Source organism: Hippopotamus amphibius, chromosome 2, assembly GCF_030028045.1.
Source record: "Hippopotamus amphibius kiboko isolate mHipAmp2 chromosome 2, mHipAmp2.hap2, whole genome shotgun sequence".
Classification (NCBI taxonomy): Eukaryota; Metazoa; Chordata; class Mammalia; order Artiodactyla; family Hippopotamidae; genus Hippopotamus; species Hippopotamus amphibius.
The window spans coordinates 25,235,034-25,254,212 of NC_080187.1; the positions used below are offsets into that span (position 1 = coordinate 25,235,034).

Sequence of the window (19,179 nt, forward strand, 5' to 3'; positions counted from 1 at the left end):
GTACACACGTATGATTTGAAGTTATTAAATCTTAACTTTCGTTACCATACTTTTCTGTACAGTCCAGATTTTCTCTACTAGTCATATCAGTTTTATAATTTCACATACAATTACTACTCTTTACATCCCCAAACAAAAATCTATACAGACAAAAAGATTGCAAAAGGATTTGCTTATTTACGATATTGGAAAACGCTCCTTAAACTCATTGTCAACAAGCCCCATAATTTCATGTTAAACAGTGACTAAACTTTGAATGAGACTTCATCTTTTTTTTTAAAAAGTAATGTAATGAAAATAATGTATCTTATTTTTTAAAATTAGGTATAACTACAATTATATTTGATTCTTAGACTTAAGTAAAAATAAATACCAAATATTGACTTACTGGAAGGAAAGAAATTATTCTGACAGACTGTATAACAACAGGACATGGCATCTTTCACATTTCCATGTTAGAATTCATAGCACAAAGAGTCATTTAACAAAAATACTTTGAGGGCTTTATCAATTTTTCCAAGGACTTCTCTTAATCCTTTGATAGTCAAATCATTACTCATTTCGAGCAATTTTGTTATCAATTGTAACAAGTCCAATTCAGCTATGATTTAAGCACTACTCTGATAAAACATTAATCCATTTTATGAAATGGATTACATTTTTACAAGACTTGCAGTCAACTTGCATGGTACTATATTGCATCTTAACATGAAATAATCAGAAAATGCCCCATCAAGTCACTGACCCCCTACTACTGTTAGCTGGGAAGGGACAGGTGAGGAATATCTGAGCAGAACGGATTTTGTGAGTAGCTCATCTGCCTCTTTTTGGATTCTGAGAACTTCTCCCTTCCTACACAAGCTACACCAGCGTTCCTACACACAGACACTGATAATAAATACGCTGAAAATGAGGAGCCTCAAAATTTTAAAGTCTTCAAGGCTCAGCTCGGAAATGGAAGTGCTCTTCGATAAAGCCAACTAGACCCCCCTAGGGAAAGGTGCAGCTGGACTTGACCAGAAGGTCAGCATCATGCCAGCCATGAGGAAAATGGGGGACAGAAATCACAACTGGATTAGACACATTACAAACTAAACAATTACCCAACAGCCTCTGGTCTGAGATGAACTGTTAGCGTCTCAGAAATAGGTGTACATTTTGGGACTGATACCAGAGGCAGCTTGCCAGCCTCCAGGAAGAAGGGGATCCCTATATCTAGGGGATACAGCAGTTAACTGTCTGGACAGATGAGCTTAGCTGGAATGGAAGGGGGTGGATTTATTCCTGGTAGCAACATAAGCCATGAAAGTTGAACTTGTCATGGCTCCCACAAAGGCTACTTCAAATGTCATCAAAATGCTCTCACAGTATAGCATTTAAATGAAAAAAATTTCAGAAGGTTGCCTGTCACAGGCCAGAAATGCAGACAGCAGCTGTAAAAATCTCCATGTTTTCAAAGCTAGAAAGAAGCTGCTATGCTTGATTGATCCACGTGAAGGGCAAATACTCTGGCACCAAATTGATCTGTCAAAAGTTTTTTAACCAGCTTTTAAAAGAAAGCCTTTAAGGCTTTTAACTTTGAGGAATATGTGACCTAATTGATGGAAATCATCTCCCCTGACAAATAAAACATTTTAGGTATAGTTCAATAGGAAATGCAGATGAAATGCTAATGTTCTTTAGATTTGTTTTCAAATTATACTGTCAATCCTAAGGATGACTAAAAAGGTCCAGCTCATAAGCAAAGAATATGAAAATGTCCCCAAGACACAATGTAAATCTGCCAATAGCCAAAAATGATGATTCAGATGAATCCTGAAAATGTGCATGCAAATTAGACTGCTTAGATTCTAACTTCAACTGTAATGTGCCTGTGTGGACGAGTATATGCCACTGCACTGACAAGTGTGTATGTCGGAACAATTTTTTTAAAATTATGCATGTAATGTCATGTTGGATTTCTTACACCCCCCCCCCCAACACTAAAGGCATTAAACTGATTTTTACTAAAGATAAGAGTCTTAGAACTGAGGGAAAATTGTAGTGACTCCCCAATCTCTCCTTATATTACTGACCTTTTCAGCACTTACAAAATGATATTTCTTCTGCTTAGTACTGTAATAATTTAGAGAGAGAAAAAATACCAACCAGGAACAGGAACAGAAGTTTTCTGTTGTTGATAAGAGGCCATGATACTATTTGCAGTAGAATTGGGACCTAGCACCTAAGAAGAAAGTAGACTGAATCAGCAAAGATTATATTTTTGATGACTGCAAATACCAAATCTCTACCAACAATAAATAGCCTTTCTTTTTCTTTTCTTTTTTGGCACATGGGCTTAGTTGCTCCGCGGCATGTGGGATCTTCCTGGAGCTGGGATCGAACCCGTGACCTCTGCATTGGCAGGCGGATTCTTAACCACTGCGCCACCTAGGAAGCCCTCTTTTTCATTACAGTATCAAACACATGTGAATTTAATTAGCCAGTATCTCCAGTCTCAATTCAGACCTCTACATCTTGTGTCTACCAGAAGAACAAGATAATGATGGGGGAAAAACAGAAAAAGAAAATCTCAATGACATATGCCTGGTCCTTTCCAAATAAGTGAGCCATACTCTGGGGTTATAATAAGAGGTTATAGAATACACACAGCATCAGATTGTACTCAATGATTTGTGAGATTTTTTACATTAAAACAATTATGTGCATATCATGAAGGAGAATGCAAACTCTACACACGTGTTTATGGTAAAACAAGAGACTTTGCAGGAATTCCACGCCTGCACGAGCCTCAGCAGGCACTCGCCAGGCCCTCCACCTCGCCTTCACTCAGGTCTGTGTGTTCCCTCCTGGCACACTGTCAGCAGTGATGTCACGTGCTCAGAGCACTGCCACATGACTATACCATGTGGTATCCTGCATATATGACATTACCATGCTTTACCAACCAAAGCAAAAACAATTTTCCAGGTCATTCTCCCTAGAAGGCTCATAAGGTGGAATCTTAGACATTAACATGATCTGAATAGAAGAGGGTAAGGGAGGGTGTGGGGAGGCATTATAAATTGTTTGCTATGAAACCACTAGTTTTGAAGGTGATCACAGTTCTTCTAGGAAATACCTATTATAGTAAATTCAAGTATTTATGGGGGACTAATTCTCAGTTGCTTTTTTTTTATGGTTTGGAAAATGCTCTTATATCTACCCTCTCATCTAAACTTCAAAAGATTCAGTGACATATACAGGGGAGTATAAGCCCCATTTATAACTGAGGAAATCGAGACCCAGTAAGCTTGTGTGTTTCATAAGTTTATGAGCTGATTTCCAGCCTCTCTCTCAGCTCCAAACCCACCCTTCTATACACTGTTCGTGATGCTGGGACTGGGGTCCCGAGAAAACACCCCTCTATCGTCAGCGGTGATGCTCCCCCAACAGCAGACACCAGAGGGACAGGGCAAGCTGGTTGGAGGAAGAAGGAATTTGTTCCTTCGTTCGCTTGCTTTCACTCAACAGTAGCTCTATACCTGCAGCAGCTGTTGTTCCAGATTCTGTTTATTTCTGTACACTTCGAACCCGCCTCATCCTGCCCCCTCAGAAGTATCAGCACCAGCTGGCTGCCACCCCTTCTTAGAGGTTCAAGAATCAGCTCTGCAGGGGCCTCACCTCCAAGCGTCTCAATTCTAAGAATCCAAACCCTTCCTTCTGTTCCTTCAGCCTTGGGAGTAGGAGCTGCTGCCCCCAGTTACCATCTCAGTGTTCCTCCTCTGTGCTCCCCTTCTGCCTTTTCAGTCCTCTAGTGCTTGGTTAACCAGTTCCAGGTATTAAACTCTCTCTGATAAAATAACAGCTGTGGTTTTTGTTTTTCTAATTGGACCCTGACTGATACATGAGTCTTTCTGAATCAAAATCGAAACTTTGAACAATAGGCCTGAGGTGTAAGAGACTGAGCAGATATACACAATAAACAGATGACAATACATTAGAATTCTTGATGGGATACAAACAGCTTTAACATAATCAGCAAGCTTGTGATAACAACATGTAAGTGACAAGTCCAATTTATCATAAAACAAGAGGAAAAGCAAGTGTCTGGGCTTCCTTTAAAGAACTCAGATCCCATCCATAAGTCTGAACAGAGAAGTGAGAAGCCAATTCTGGTCCTAGCTTGCCCCCTACCCTTACCAATCTCACTGAAGGTCAGGGGCAAGCATCTGACTTTCCCATCTCCTCCATGACAGCAGTTTCATGCAGAAAGGAGAAATAAAAGCAAACTTAACCTAGGCCAAAGTGTACTATGAACTATACAGTCAAACATAAAATCTTCTTACTGACAGCTTAAACATAAGCCGAAGGTAATGTAACTATGGTATAGTATGTTTTAAGAACAGGAAAGTCTTTTGCTTTCACATTAAGAGATTGTGTGAATAATAACCTGTCAAAGTAATTAAAAAAACCACCACCACCACCACATATTCTGTCTTTGAGGAAAACTTACAGGTGTAGCTGAACTCTGCTGGGGGGTGAGAGTCCAAATTTCTGGAAGTGACCTTTCCATCAGCTGTAGAGTATCTTCAAAGGCCTTCTGTAATTCCCGTCCTTGCTCATCAAACTCAAAGAGAAAGAGCATCTTTAAAATATGGTATATTTCATCTAGAGAGAAAAAATTTGAGAGTGGTAAGTTGTATCACCAGTTCCATTGCCAGAATCCTAGCAGAGTTTCTTTCCCAAGCAAAAGATATCTAATATCATACTACAATATATCCCACATTTTCTTCTTTCTCCCCAAAAGCTGGAATAATTCAACATACATACTACAAAAAGAAAACAAACACACTTGGAGCCCAAGCAGGAAAGCAGTGTCTCCTCCATCCTTGTCCCGGTTTCAGTGACAGTCTCTCACAGCTCAGGGAGGGGGATGCCAATGAGGAAGACCTCTTGGCTACTGGCTGAGAAGGTTTGTTTTAGGAATGCGCCCTGAAGTGATGCATTTATTATGTTTTCTGTGGGCAAGAATCATCAGTATTGAGAATATACCTTTCAATTTTTCAGTGCCCTGCACCACTTCACTCAATGCCTCCAAAAGGGCCAGATCTTCCAGTGGACTCCCTTCCTTGAGGCTGTGCTTCTTCCGTTCTGCTTTGCGTCGATTCTTAGATGATCGCCTGTTAGAAATTAGAGATGTTTAAAAGGGGGCTCTCCTTGTGCTGAACAGATTAAAATGAATGTAACTATTGGCCACCAACTTCCTGGGAAACCAGAGTATATACAGATGGTATTTGTATTTCAGGGAAAATGGTGAAGGTGTTAAAATGATATGTAAAATTAAATTGGGAGACAGAAGGCAGGAATAAAGAAAACCCTAAAAAGTGATGCCTGGCCTTGAAGTTTTGATTAAAATACAGAATAAAATGAGATTACATTTGATAATAAGAGCTGGAACAATGAAAAGAAGAACACCTGGCTTCAATTTTGTACTGAAAACCAAATACATTTAAAGGCAACAAAATTAAATTTAAGTAAGAAGATATAGACATAACAGATTGGAATTTGAATATCATAAAATGTCTATGAATCCCACATTCTTTCCTGCCTCAGAGGTCTTTATGCCCTTTGTTTTTTGTCTGGGACTTTCACCCCAACTCTTAAAAGCCCAGTTCTAGGCGGCTTTCTTGAAGTTTGTGATTGCCCCCAGACAACCTCACTGATCTCCATTCTGAATTCCTAAAGCGGGATTTGGTTTAAATATATAATCTTGCATTGTTTTATGTTTCCCAAACAAGACTACAAGCTCTTATATCTCCTTAAAAGGTTTTGGTAACATGCACTACAAGTAGCTTAATAAATACTTCTGACCAACTGAATTTTGAATTGAAAGAAGCATGAGATTTTTTTCTTTATAATCTATTTTTGCGGTGCCTATATAGCCACTTACTGTTTAGTAAATGCATAAAATCAGGTGTTATATATAAACTGAGTAGCCAGTGTAAGTGTCACGTGGGCAATGGGCAAACACATAGGCTGTGAAGCTGCAGCAGAAAACATGTCAAAGCTGAGTCTAACCTCTTAGGTGAGCTGGGAAGGTCCTTGCACAACTTCCACAGGGCCTTGAAGAACATTCTCCCCCTCCTGCTGCACTGTCCTGGTGAAAACTGACCTATGTACTTGTACTTTCTCCATATACACAGGGCATAATCAATGTGCTTAACAAACATGGTACATACGCTGATATCCTGGAGTTACTATGGGAATATTTGCCACTCATGTCACTGCCACTCATGATGCTGCTAGTTTCAGAGAAGAGATCTGCCTCTCGACCATGGGGTGCCTCATCATCTAGAAAAGAAGAACCAGACACAGAATGAAAACTCCCCGCAAATGAGGGTTTTACCATCAGTGGGGTAAGTGGACTATAGTTAACCAGGTCACATCTAAGGATGAATGAAAACTAGGACAAAGTTGACCTCAAAATGAAATAGTAAATAATTTTATTACTATAAACTAGTACTTTACCAAACTTTATTTTTTTATTTTTATTTTTTTTAATTTTTTTTAAAGCACAGGAACTTGTGGAAATGAGATTCATTCTGTAAATACAGTAGTCAGCTGTTGTGGTTGGGGTGTGGGGGGAACGTCTGACAGAGCCCTTCCCATTAATGCTTGGTCCTGCCCTCAGGCTCTCCTAATACCCACCACAAAGACATACACAGACCCTTCACAGAGGCCTCAGACTTCTACTTGGTACAGTAATCACATTGCAGGAGGCACAATAAGCAGCTAAAACGAAGGGTGATGTTGCCCCCTCACCACCCCAGAGGCTTCACTGTGTTCAGGCAGGCACTCACCCAGAGTCACCTGCTGTGCTTGCTCCTTGAGCTCTCGCACCACCAACAGACGTTTTTTATGGCGATTGAATGTGACTGTCTGAGACTCCAGAAATGCCATATAATTTTTCTGGGCTGAGGATGCAGATTGAAAAATAATTTGAGCATGTTTAAGCAAAGAGAAAAAACCACAGTGGGGGCTTAGTGAGGGAGTTGGAGCTTAACAAAAAGAAAACAAGTTACCAAGTTTTTCAAGCAAAGATTTCTTTTCTTTAATGAGAACTAACCAACATTGCTTTAGGAGACTGAACTAGAGATTGAGATTCCAGATCTTAAAGTTCATCAGCAACATCCTAGAAGACGCTCTACCACTAAACTCATAAAAATCACCTGAACAGAGACTTGGTATCTAACCCAAGAGAGGACTGGTAAATAAAAGGAGTGCACAGGAAGCTGTTAACAAAAATAGGAGGAAAGTCACGGAAATGCTTCCTAAACATACAAGTATTAGGTCTTTGCAGATGAACTGTCAGCATTTTTCTAGGTGCTCATCAGTGGAGAAAAATCCAAGTAAGAATGGGCTAGATGGATTGTTCTGGGGCCAGGAAGGATGCTTCTAGTATTCAGGAGTACACTACAGTGAATGGTACAGAAAGAGTCCTCCCAGTTTTAAGTAGGACAGGGTAGCAGAGAGAGGCAGGGTAAGAGTGTGAATACATGTCAATGTCAGCAGGGCTAGACATTACTTACAGGGCAGACTGTGTGGAGCTTAAAATCAACCTCTACTCTCAAGGATTTTTATAAGTCAAACTGATGTCCTTCTTTTTCACTTTGCTTTTAAGGGATTACAGTGAACACCAGAGTATTGTAGAAATGATTTTTAACACTCGTCTGTTATCAAGGAACCGTCTGCAAAGGTTCTTCTTTTTATTTTTATTATTATTATTTATTTTTTGGCGCACCACACGGCATGCAGAATCTTAGTACCCCAACCAGGGATTGAACCCATGCCGCCTCCAGTGGAGTCTTAACCACTGACTGCCAGGGAGGTCCCTTCTTTTTATTTTGAAGGTTTCATTTTGAAAAAGTTTCAAACCTACATAAAAGTTGCAATAATTCAATGTATGTACATATACCCTTTACTTAAATTTTTCAATTATTAACATTTTGCCATATTTTTGCCTTCCTCCGTTTCTCTCTACACACATACACACTTATTTTTGTGGAACTCTGAGAGGAAGTTGCAGATATGATAATTCTCTCTCTTAAGAATCAGCATATTATCTATATAACCACAATACAATTATTAAGTGCAGGAAATTAACCATTTGATGCAGTATTATCCAATATACAGTTCATATTCAAGTTTACCAACTATTCCCAAATACAAAGATTCTTAATTGTATCTTATCACAGGTTTTTAACATGCAAATATTTTATGTGTTACTGTTTTTAACAGCTTAGCATATTTAAAAACGCTGGTCAGAATTAAACGTCGCACTCAATGGAGAACTGATTGACTCGATATAATGAGTCCTTTCATCACTGATGTGATTAAAGGATGTAACAGCAAAGGCAGTACTCTCCCATCTCTTCCCTATCTCTGTACTTCCAAATCAAGAATTCTATCTAAAACGTAACCCTCACCTTCTAAAATGGAAGGCTTTATGTTGGTTTCTATAATATCTGGTCTGTTGTATTTGTGTACCTGAAAGGAAAAATAATAATACTTTTAGGCAGGAAAACTTGAAGATCCTGGAAAGTTAAGATACTTGGAAATGGATCAGTTTCAGAGGTGACCAGGATATCTTTCAGAGGAGAAGGCCTCCTATGAGGCAGCCAATGAAAACTCAATTCATTTCAGTAAAAAATAGTAATATTTCACATTTAGAGGACTAATTCCAAACATCAAGAATAAGTTTTTTAAATGCTTTAAAAATCACTGCTTATCCCTAGACCAGGAACCTAAACTATTTCTACGGAATTTCAGCAGCCGCAGAAGACAAGGGACTCCAGCTGACACTGTCTCCCCTGTGCAGGCTCTCACTCTGCTTAGCGCTTCACGCAGGGAGGAGTTCTGAAGTTCTCTTACCAGTCTCAGAGCTTCTTCCCAGGCACCTCCTTCTAACAGCAAGAGCACAGCTTCCTCATAATCCTGACAAGGGAACATCAAGGAAGATAACAGGCTAGAGGAGCAAGCGTGTCAGATGCCACCATAACAAACTACAAAACTGCCCACAGAGCTGCCTCCATCTCCCTTTCCAGCCTATAGCTCACAATGCCAGTTCTTAGCATGGTGTCTGGCCTAGACTGCATGCTCGATAAATATTGATGCAAAAGACAAAGGAGGGGTGTCAGTTCTGGAAATGATCACGAAACACAAGGTAAGCATCATCTCTCTATATCCCTGAGCATCAAAACCACGAGAGAGACTGTTAGAAATGCCCATTTCCCCAGCTGCACCTCCAAATCTGATTCAGGAGGTTTAAGTGGGCTCCTGATTTAACAAGTCCACACTTTGAAAAAATCGTAGGCTAGAATAGTAATCTTCTAAACCTTTTTTTTGTCTTTTAATGTTTTTTCTTTTTATTTTGAACTTCAAACCTACAAAAAAATGAAAAATGAGTGTAATAAACATGAGTGCAATAAACACCTGCATACGCTGCAGTCTTTAACTATCTGTGATGCTTATACCACTAGAAACTTCTCATGATGTACCCCAATACAGAATTACTTAATGCACTTAAAAAGCGTGTAAAACAAAACACATTTTTAAAAGATGAAATATATGAGACAACTGGCTGGGTTTCTTCAAGTAATCTTTGTCATAAAAAGGGGGATGTATACATTAGATTAAAAGGGATTTAAAGGACATAAGATAATGAAATGCAACACATGGCCCTAGACTGGAACCTAATTTGGCATCAATCTACTGTAAACAATTTTGAAATATTGAGGGAATTTAAATTTTAATTATTAAATAAATTATGTCAGCATAGAGAGATGAAGGTCAATAACCAAACAAAGCAAATTTACAAACAGAACAAACAGCATAATTTCATTTTAATTAAAAATATGTATGGGAGGGTGTGTGTAGAGAGGGGGTGGGGAAGAGAGAGGAGAGAAAAATCTAGAAAGAAATAGGAGGTACTAATAATAGCAACCTGAGTGGTAGGAATGAGATGTTTTTATTTTCTTGTATTTACTTTCAGCATTTTAAACAATTTATAATACATATATACTACTTTACATAAGTTATTTTTAATTAAAAATATTAAATAAACATTTTCTTCCCAGACCCCAAAGGATCATTGCAGGCCTATACCACATGTCCCAAAGAAACACAGAATGTGTTCTGCTTGACCAGCAGTGTGTGAATGTGTGTGTGTGTGTTGAGATAAAATTCACATAACAAACAATGAATAATTTTAAAGTGTATAATTTGATGGTGTTTACTACATCACAATGTTGGTAACCACAAGCTCTCCCTACTTTCGAAAATTTTTTATCATCACGTAAAAACACTCCATATCCATTATCCAATCCCTCCTTATTTCCTGTTCCTCTCACCCCCGGTAGCTTCTAACCTGCTTTCTGTCTCTCTGGATTTTCCTAGTCTGGATGTATTATATAAAAGCAACCATACAATGGGTGACTTTTTGTGTCTCACTTCTTTCACGTAGCATATGTTTTTAAGATTCATCCAAGGTGTATCAATACCATGTATCAGTTCTTTGTTCCTTTCTTTCCCCTTCATTTATTTTTTTGATTGTAGTAAAATTTAACATAAAATTTACTCTTTTAACCATTTATAGTGTACAGTTCAGTGGCATTAAGCAAATTCATACTGTTGTGAAACCACCACCACTATCCATCTTCAAAAACTTTTTTTATCTTGCAAAACTGAAATTCTATATCCATTAAACAATAAATCCCCTTGTTCTGCTACCCCCAGCCTCTAGCAACATCATTCTTTCTGTCTCTGTGATTTGACTTCTCCACGCACCTCATATAAGTAGAATAATCATACAATATTTGCCCTTTTATATCTGACTTTATTTCACTCAGCATGATGTTTTCAAGTTTCATCTAAGTTGCAGCATGTATCAATTTTTCATTCTTTTTTATTATTGAATAATATTCCCATGCGTGTGTACATATATCACTATTTATCTGTTCCTCTGTCATTGATGGATATTTGAGTTGTTTCTACCTTTTGGCTATTATAATGCTCTATAAATGTAAACATTTATGTACAAGTTTCTTCATGGACATGTTTCCATTTCTCTTGAGTATACACTTACAGGTGGAATTGCTGAGTTATATGGTAATGCTATGCTAAACTTTTTGAGGAACAACCAAATTCTTTTCCATAGAAGCTGCACCATTTTACATTCCCACTAGTGATATACAAGTGTTCCTATTTCTCCACATCTTTGACAACACTTATTTTTTTTTCATTCATTTGATTAAAATAATTCTAGTGGATATGAAGTGAGAACTCACGGTTTCAATTTGCATTTCCTTAACAAACAACAATGTTGAACATCTCTTCATGTGCTTAATGGTCATCTGTATATCTTTGGAGAAATATCTATTCAAGTCTTTTGGCCATTTTTTAATTGAATTGTTTGTCCTTTTGTTGTTGAGTTGTAAGAGTTCTTTACACATTCTGAACATAACAAGGAAACTATAAACCAATATTCCTCATGAACAAACACAAAAGCCTCAAGTAAACTGAATCCATCAATATAGGTCATACATTATGACCAACTTGGGTTTAACTCAGGGACGCAAGATTGGTTTAACACTCAAAAGTCAATGCAGAGAAGTGATCAAGATGGTGGAATAGTAGAATGTGAAGTTCACCCCGTCCCACAAATACACCGAAAATACACGTACATGTGGAATGATTCTCACAGAATATCTAGTGAACACTGGCAGAAGACCTCAGACCTCTGAAAGAGCAAGAAAATCTCCACGTAACTGGGTAGGACAAAGGAAAAAAAAAAGTGAGAAAGGAATTTGAAGGGGACCTGCGCCCTTGGGGGGAATCTGTGAAAGAGGAAAGGTTCTTGCACCATGGGAACAGGGAGATCAGCTGGGACAGATGGAGCTGGGAGGAGAATGCAGCAACTGGTTTGCAGCAGCTAGAATAGAGAGAGACCTGCACAGACAGTGTCACCGCCCTGCACTCCCCAGCCTGAGATGCATGTACACCGGTGTAGGCAGGGGCTCCCTGTGGAAGCTTAGGCTTCGGAGATCAGACCCAGGGGGAGGACTGGGGTGGGCTGCACGGAAACAGCCTGAAGGGGCTAGAGTCTGGCGCAACCGCACCTGAGTGTGTATGCGGAGGAAGCCTGGGCTGCTTTAGAGGCCAGGTGCCATTGTGTGGGCAGTGCGCAAGGAGAAGGGTGAGACCTGTCATTACAGCCTTTTTCCCTGCACAAGCTCTCAGGCGGCAGAACACTGCCTACACGAGCTCCAGAAGTGGTCACGAGCTGCAGCCACCCCCTGGCTTTAGAAGCAGTTGTGAGCTGCCACCACAGCTGTCCCGGACTCCAGCAGTGGTCATGAGGCACCTCTACTCCCGTCACATGCTCCAGGGGTGCACGCGAGTCACCACTGCCACTGAGAACCCCAAGACCAGGCACCTGCTGCCGCATCTGCACACCCTCTCTATCAAGGGGATAACAGGCAGCACACGCTGAGGAAAGAGGCTACAAGGCATTAATACTAAAAACAGCCCTCGCACCAAAAATACTAAATCCACACAAGATACACAGGAATGGTCCCACATATAAATAGCCCTCCAAGACCACACGAGATAACTGTTTCTTCTAAACTCACAGAATAAGAGAAATATAAGTAAAATGAAGAAGCAGAGGAACTACTCACATTTAAAAGACCAAGAAAATTTCCCTGAAAGAACAGTGAAACAGACCTCTTCAGTCAAACAGACATCAGTTTCAAAAAGGAGATAATGAAAATACTGAAGGAATTAAGAAAGGTTATCAACAGAAATGCAGAGTGTTTGTAAAAACAGGAACTAGAAACTATAAAGAGTAACCAAGAAAAATTAGAAAACTCATTTGCTGAGATGACAACAGAACTAAAGGCAATGAAGAGCAGAATAAATAATGTAGAAGAATGAATAAGTGACCTGGAAGATAGAATAATGGAAATCACCCAATCAGGACAGCAGACAAAAAGGCAAATTTGGGGGAAAAAAAAAAGAAAAGAAAGTAATATAAGAGGCCTATGGGATAATATAAAGCCTGCCAATCTATGCATAATAGGGATTCCAGAAAGGGAGAAAAGAGAAACGGGGATCGAAAATGTACTTGAAATTATGGCTGAAAACTTCCCAAATCTAAAGAAGGAAACAGATATCCAGGTACAGGAAACACAGAGGGTCCCAAATGAGGTAAGCCCAAATAGACCTATACCAAGACATACTACAATACTAACAGCAAAAGTTTGAGAGGATTCTAAAGGCAGCAAAGAGAAAAACAAAGAGTTAATTACAAGTGAACCCCCATAAGGCTATCAGCTGACTTCTCTACAGGAACACTGCAAGGCCAGAAAGGAGGGGGGCAAGATACATTCAAAGTCCTAAAAGGGAAAAATCTGCAACCTATGATATTCTACCCAGCAAGACTATCATTTAGAATAGGAGAGAGAAAGAATTTCTCAAACAAGCAAAAACTAAAAGAATACAGCGATACTAAACAAAATATTGAAAGGTCTTCTCTAAACAGAAAATAAGTTATAAGGAAGAGAAAATCACAATTGGAAAGCAAATCATCTAAATAAGCCAGTACAGAGATTTAAAAAAAATTTTTTTTTTCTGTGAAAGTGATAAAAACCACAAAACAGCAAAAGGATGAACATGAAGATGTAAAAGAGGACATCAAAATAAAATGTTGGGGAGAAGATTAAAGAAAATGTAGATTTTTTTTTTTTTTCATTTCCTAGATGTGTTTGAGCTTGTATGGACTACCAGTCTAAGGCAAGTAGATATAGGATGGGGTTAACATGAAAAACGGGGTAACCACTAATCAAAGACATACTATAGATTCACAAGACCAAAAAGAAGAGAACGTAAGTATAATACAAAAGAAAATCATCGAACTACAAAAGATAAAAAGAAAAAGGGACAAAGAAGAAATATAAAATCAACAGGAAAACGAGGTTAAAATGGCAATAAATACATATCTATCAATAATTACCTTAAATGTCAATGGACTAAATGCTCAAATCAAAAGGCAGAGTGACAGACTGAACAAAAAAAAAACAAGAGCCTACAATATGCTGCCTACAAGAGACCCACTTTAGGGCAAAGGACTCACAGATTGAAAGGGCTGGAAAAAGATATTTCATGCAAACAGAAATGACAAGAAAGCGGGAGTTGCTTTCTTGGAGCACTCAAATACACAAAACAAATACTAACAGACATAAAGGGAGAAACTGACAGGAATACAATAATACTAGGAGACTTCACATCACATCAATAGACAGATCTTCTAGAAAGAAAATCAATAAGGCAATAGAGATCCTAAATGATACAAAAGAACAGTTAGACTTGATATTTTCAGAACATTACATCCAATAAAAACCATAATGCAGATTCTTTTCAAATACACATGAAACATTGTTTAGGACTGACCACATACCAGGGCACAAAACAATCCTCAACAAATTTCAGAGTATAGAAATTATCTCAAGGATCTTTTCTGACCACAATGGCATGAAACTAAAAATCAATCAAAGAAAAAGAAATGAGACAAAAAATGATTACATGGAGACTAGACAACATGCTACTAAAAAAAAAAATGGGTCAATGATAAAATCAAAGAGGAAATAAAAAAAATACCTTGAGACAAATGACAATGAAAATACAACCATGCAAAATCTATGGGATGCAGCAAAACCAGTTCTTAGAGGAAAGTTCATAGTGATACAGGCCCTATTCAAAAAACAGGACTAATCTCAAACAACCTAACCAACTACTTAAAAGAATTACAAAAGGAACAACTAAAACATGAAGTCAGCACAAGGAGGGAAATAATAAAAATCAGGGAGGAAATAAAGCAGAGACTTAAAAAATAGGAAAAAAAAATCAATAGAACTGGTTCTTTTAAAGGGTAAACAAGATTGACAAACCTCTGTCAAGGCTCACCAAGAAGAAAAGAGAGAGAACCCAATAAACAAAATGAGAAATGAAAAAGGAGGAACATCAACTGGTAACACAGAAATAAAAAAAACCATAAGGGAATGCTATGAACAATTATGTGCCAACAAATTCGACAACCTAGAAGAAATGGACAAGTTTCTACAAACAAAGCACACCAAAATGGAATCAAGAAATAGATAATTTGAAAAAACTGATCACTAGAGGTGAAACAGAATCTGTAATATAAAAAAATTCCCTACAAATGAAAGTCCAGGACCAGATGGCTTCACAGGTGAATTCTACCAAACATACAAAGAAAAACTTATACTGATCCTTCTCAAGCTCTTCCAAAAAAAAAAAAATGGAAGTGGAGGGAACACTCTCAAAGGCATTCTATGAAGTTACCATCACCCTGATACCAAAACCGGACAAAGACACCACCAAAAAAGAAAATTTCAGGCCAATACCTTTGATGAATATAGATGCAGAAATTCTCAACAAAGTACTAGCAAACCAAATCCAACAACACATAAAAAATATCATACACCATGACCAAATGGGATTCATCTCAAGTTCCCATGGATGGTTCCACATACTCAAATCAATCAATGTGATACACCACGTTAACAAAAAACAAGACAAAAACCACATGATCAACTCAAAAGATGTAGAAAAAGCATTGGATAAAATTCAACATCCATTCATGATAAAAACTTTCCAAAGTGGAACATATCTCAATATAATAAAAGCTATTTATGACAAACTCACAGCCAATATAATACTCAATGGTGAAGAGTGGAAAGCCTTCCCACTAAAATCTGGAACAAGACAAAGATGCCCACTCTCATCACTTCTATTCAACATAGTAGTCAAAGTCCTAGCCACAGCAATCAGACAAGAAAAAGAAATGAGGTATCAAAATTGGAAGGGAAGAGGTAAAACTGTCATTACATGCAGATGGTCCTATTCATAGAAAACCCTAAATATGCCACACAAAAAAACTACTAGAACTGATAAACAAATTCAGCAAGGTAGCAAGATACAAGATTAATATACAGAAATCGGTTGCATTTCTTTACACTAACAATGAAATATCAGAAAGGGAATGTAAAAAAAAAAAAAAAAACCTTTCAAAATCGCAGCCCCCAAAATAAAATACTTAGGAATAAACAGGTGGCGAGCTAGATTTGGCCCACAGGCTATAGTTTGTGAACTCCAACAACAGCCCTACCAGGTTCTCACATCTATTAAGGGTGAAAGACTGAATTTCTCCAGTCAATATCATTCACTGTAGACAAGGCCAAGAGTCAAAAACTCTATAGGGGCCCATACTCAGGGAGATTCCTACACTTTTGCGAGTTGTTACCTCCAGGAGCCCTACCAGAACTTGTCACAGTGAATACGTACTTCAAGCAGTTGAAAAGCAAATATTTGAAAATACACTCAAAGCATGCTGATCTTAACAAGACCTGGTCTCAAGAGAAATGATTTTGGCAGAGCCTAATCAAAGTGGGTTTTATTAAGGCCTAACTAATATGGGGGCAGAGAAATACCCCACTCCCAGCCCCCTCTAACCTTTCTGTCCTACCTAAGGAGTGAAAAAAAATGAGAAGCACTAATGATATCACATTTTAGTTACCTTCTTTCACTCACAGTTGAAGCACATGGTCACTTAAAGACGGAGACCTAATCACAGGAACACAGAACACTTCTACCCAATCCCCAGCCTCATCACCATATCACTAAAGACCTATTTATCAACTTTCCTTTTATCCAGTACATCATGTTAGGCTTCTGACAAAAAAATTACAAGGCACACAAAAGGGATAAAAAAAGTTTGAACAGTTAGAACAAGCATCAGAACCAGACTCTGATATGGCAGGGATGTTGAGATTATGAGGCTGGGAATTTACAACTACAATAAATATCATAACACCGCTAATGGGAAAAAGACAACATGCAAGAACAGATGGGTAGGGCTTCCTAGGTGGCGCAGTGGTTGAGAGACTGCCTGCCAATGCAGGGGACACAGGTTCGATCCCTGTTCCAAGAAGATCCCACATGCCTCAGAGCAACTAAGCCCGTGCACCACAACTGTTGAGCTTGTGCTTTAGAGCCCGTGAGCCACAACTATTGAGCCCATGTGCTGCAACTACTGAAGCCCACGCACCTAGAGCCTGTGCTCTGCAACCAGAGAAGCCACAGCAATGAGGAGCCCATGCACCACAATGAAGAGCAGCCCCCACTCACTGGAACTAAAAAGCCTGCACACAGCAAAAAAGACCCATCACAGTCAATTAAAAAAAAAAAAAAAATGGGTTTAATGTAAGCAGAGACATGGAAATTCTAAGAACCAAAAAGAAATGTTAGAAATCAAAAGCAGGCATCTTATGCATTTAATTAACCATCTTAGGTGGGATACATCTTAATGGTCTCAGCTCAATCAACCCAATATATTTGCTTTCCAGGACCTAATGATGTAACACTTTAGTTATCTTCTTTCACTCACCCTTTTTATTTATTTATTTATTTATTTATTTATTTTTTGGGGGGGGTACACCAGGTTCAATCATCCGTTTTTATACATTCACTCACCCTTAATACATGACAGACAATGAAGTATTTTAAAAGTACAATCTTGTTATGCAAATATGCCCACTAGTGACAACTGTGGTAAACAATTTATCATCAAACCAAAACTCTAGAAGGCAGGAATCCCTGGTGTCGATTATGTACCTGTGTCCTGTTAATCTGTGGTTCGTGACAGTGCATAATTTTATTACTTTCATAATAAATCCTTTAATTCTATCAAAAGCTGGTACAGGTACTAATCTTTAAACCGGCTGGAAACTTGGAACCCATCAAGCTGCCTGACATAAAATAGACATTCCCAACAGAGAGAATGGGACTGAAAGCTGACAAAGGGTGTAAAGCACCATCACTTTGGTTTACAATGGTCTTTTCTCATACTTTCTACTTTGGCAAGTTAATATAAAAAGCATAACTACCTTAAGATTTAAATTATTCTTTCTACCAAGATCAAGCCACTAGTGCATATTATAGTAGAGTTCTTTGGTATTCTACCTCACAGAAATTGTAATTATTTACAAACAGATTTAGAATTTAGATTTCCAAGTCAAGAAGGCAAGACGGAAGAACTTTAGGGGAAATACAAATATCTCAGGATTTCCTAAATACCCACAGTTCCTTTCATTTTCATGATGGCTAAGGCACAACTGGGAAGGCCTTGCTTGTTGATTGGGGAGTGGAGGGTGGAGGGTGAGGGGGTTTAGAAGGGAGGAACTGAGGTACCTGGGCGTACTGTTCCAAAACTGTGGCTGCATCACTGTGCTTCCTCTGCTCCACTAGCTTCCCTGCAAAGACAATAAGCATTTGACCATAGTTGGCTTACTAGGAACAGTATTACCAAAGCGCAAGTTGAAACACTTTTGGCGGTACTTTTTAAACCAAAATGGTCTCCTGCAAATTGGAGATTGAGCTCTACACACTATACAGTCAAAATGAACTGCTTTCAAATAGCATTTTCAAACGTGTCCCCCAAGACTGTTAAAAGGATAATAAAAGGCAAGAGCGAGAAACCATCCTGAGGTCAAGTACACTTGTGAAGCACTGGGTAAGCGAGTTAAGCACTCTTCTGTGAAATGCTTCACTAACAGGTCTTTACTGTGCATCAAACCATGTACCCTGTGAATTTCTCAGAGATACAGGCAGGGATACCATGGAGCCCTATCTTAAATGGCAGTACAATCGAAATTTAGCATGGGATGTGAAAAGCATATATAGTCAAAATCAGCCATGAAAAATGCTCACAAAGGTGCACATGTGGGAAACGGACCCAGCACCTCTCACTAATCCACGTTTTCCTCTAATAGGAAGAGGCTGCCGTTTCTTTGGTTAGCACTAGATGGGGGCCATTGGCTTATGTCAGGGGTCTTGCGGTAGCTTCAGATCTAAGAATCACTCTCAGCCCAGCTGAGATAATTACACTATGAGAGGCACACAGAACCCAGAGTTAACTAACGGGTGGGGGAGAGTCACGTCTCCCATCTTATGGGAGATGTTATCATGGGCATAGTATCACTGACATACTATCCAGGGCATAGTATCACTGACATAACCAGGAAGAGTCACCGCCACTATTTAAAGAGCTATCTCTTCTTT

The 19,179-nt window shown here is 38.7% G+C and overlaps 1 protein-coding gene across 5 annotated transcripts in view; it reads right to left on the bottom strand.

Moving 5' to 3' along the window:
• The window catches only part of LOC130844230 (elongator complex protein 1), a 58,946-nt gene that overhangs the window by 2,485 nt on the left and 37,282 nt on the right, over window positions 1–19,179 (bottom strand). For 3 of the 5 annotated variants that reach the window (XM_057720496.1, XM_057720494.1, XM_057720495.1), the window contains exons 29-36: window positions 18,310–18,371; window positions 8,914–8,976; window positions 8,469–8,529; window positions 6,843–6,956; window positions 6,222–6,333; window positions 5,035–5,162; window positions 4,496–4,650; window positions 2,149–2,224 (exon numbers count right to left, since the gene is read on the bottom strand). In XM_057720496.1, the coding sequence (XP_057576479.1) occupies window positions 2,149–2,224; window positions 4,496–4,650; window positions 5,035–5,162; window positions 6,222–6,333; window positions 6,843–6,956; window positions 8,469–8,529; window positions 8,914–8,976; window positions 18,310–18,371 (771 nt within the window). Of the gene's footprint in view, window positions 1–2,148; window positions 2,225–4,495; window positions 4,651–5,034; window positions 5,163–6,221; window positions 6,334–6,842; window positions 6,957–8,468; window positions 8,530–8,913; window positions 8,977–11,372; window positions 11,494–18,309; window positions 18,372–19,179 lie in introns of those variants that run through there. The other 2 variants (XR_009051218.1, XM_057720497.1) reach the window with 2 other exon arrangements.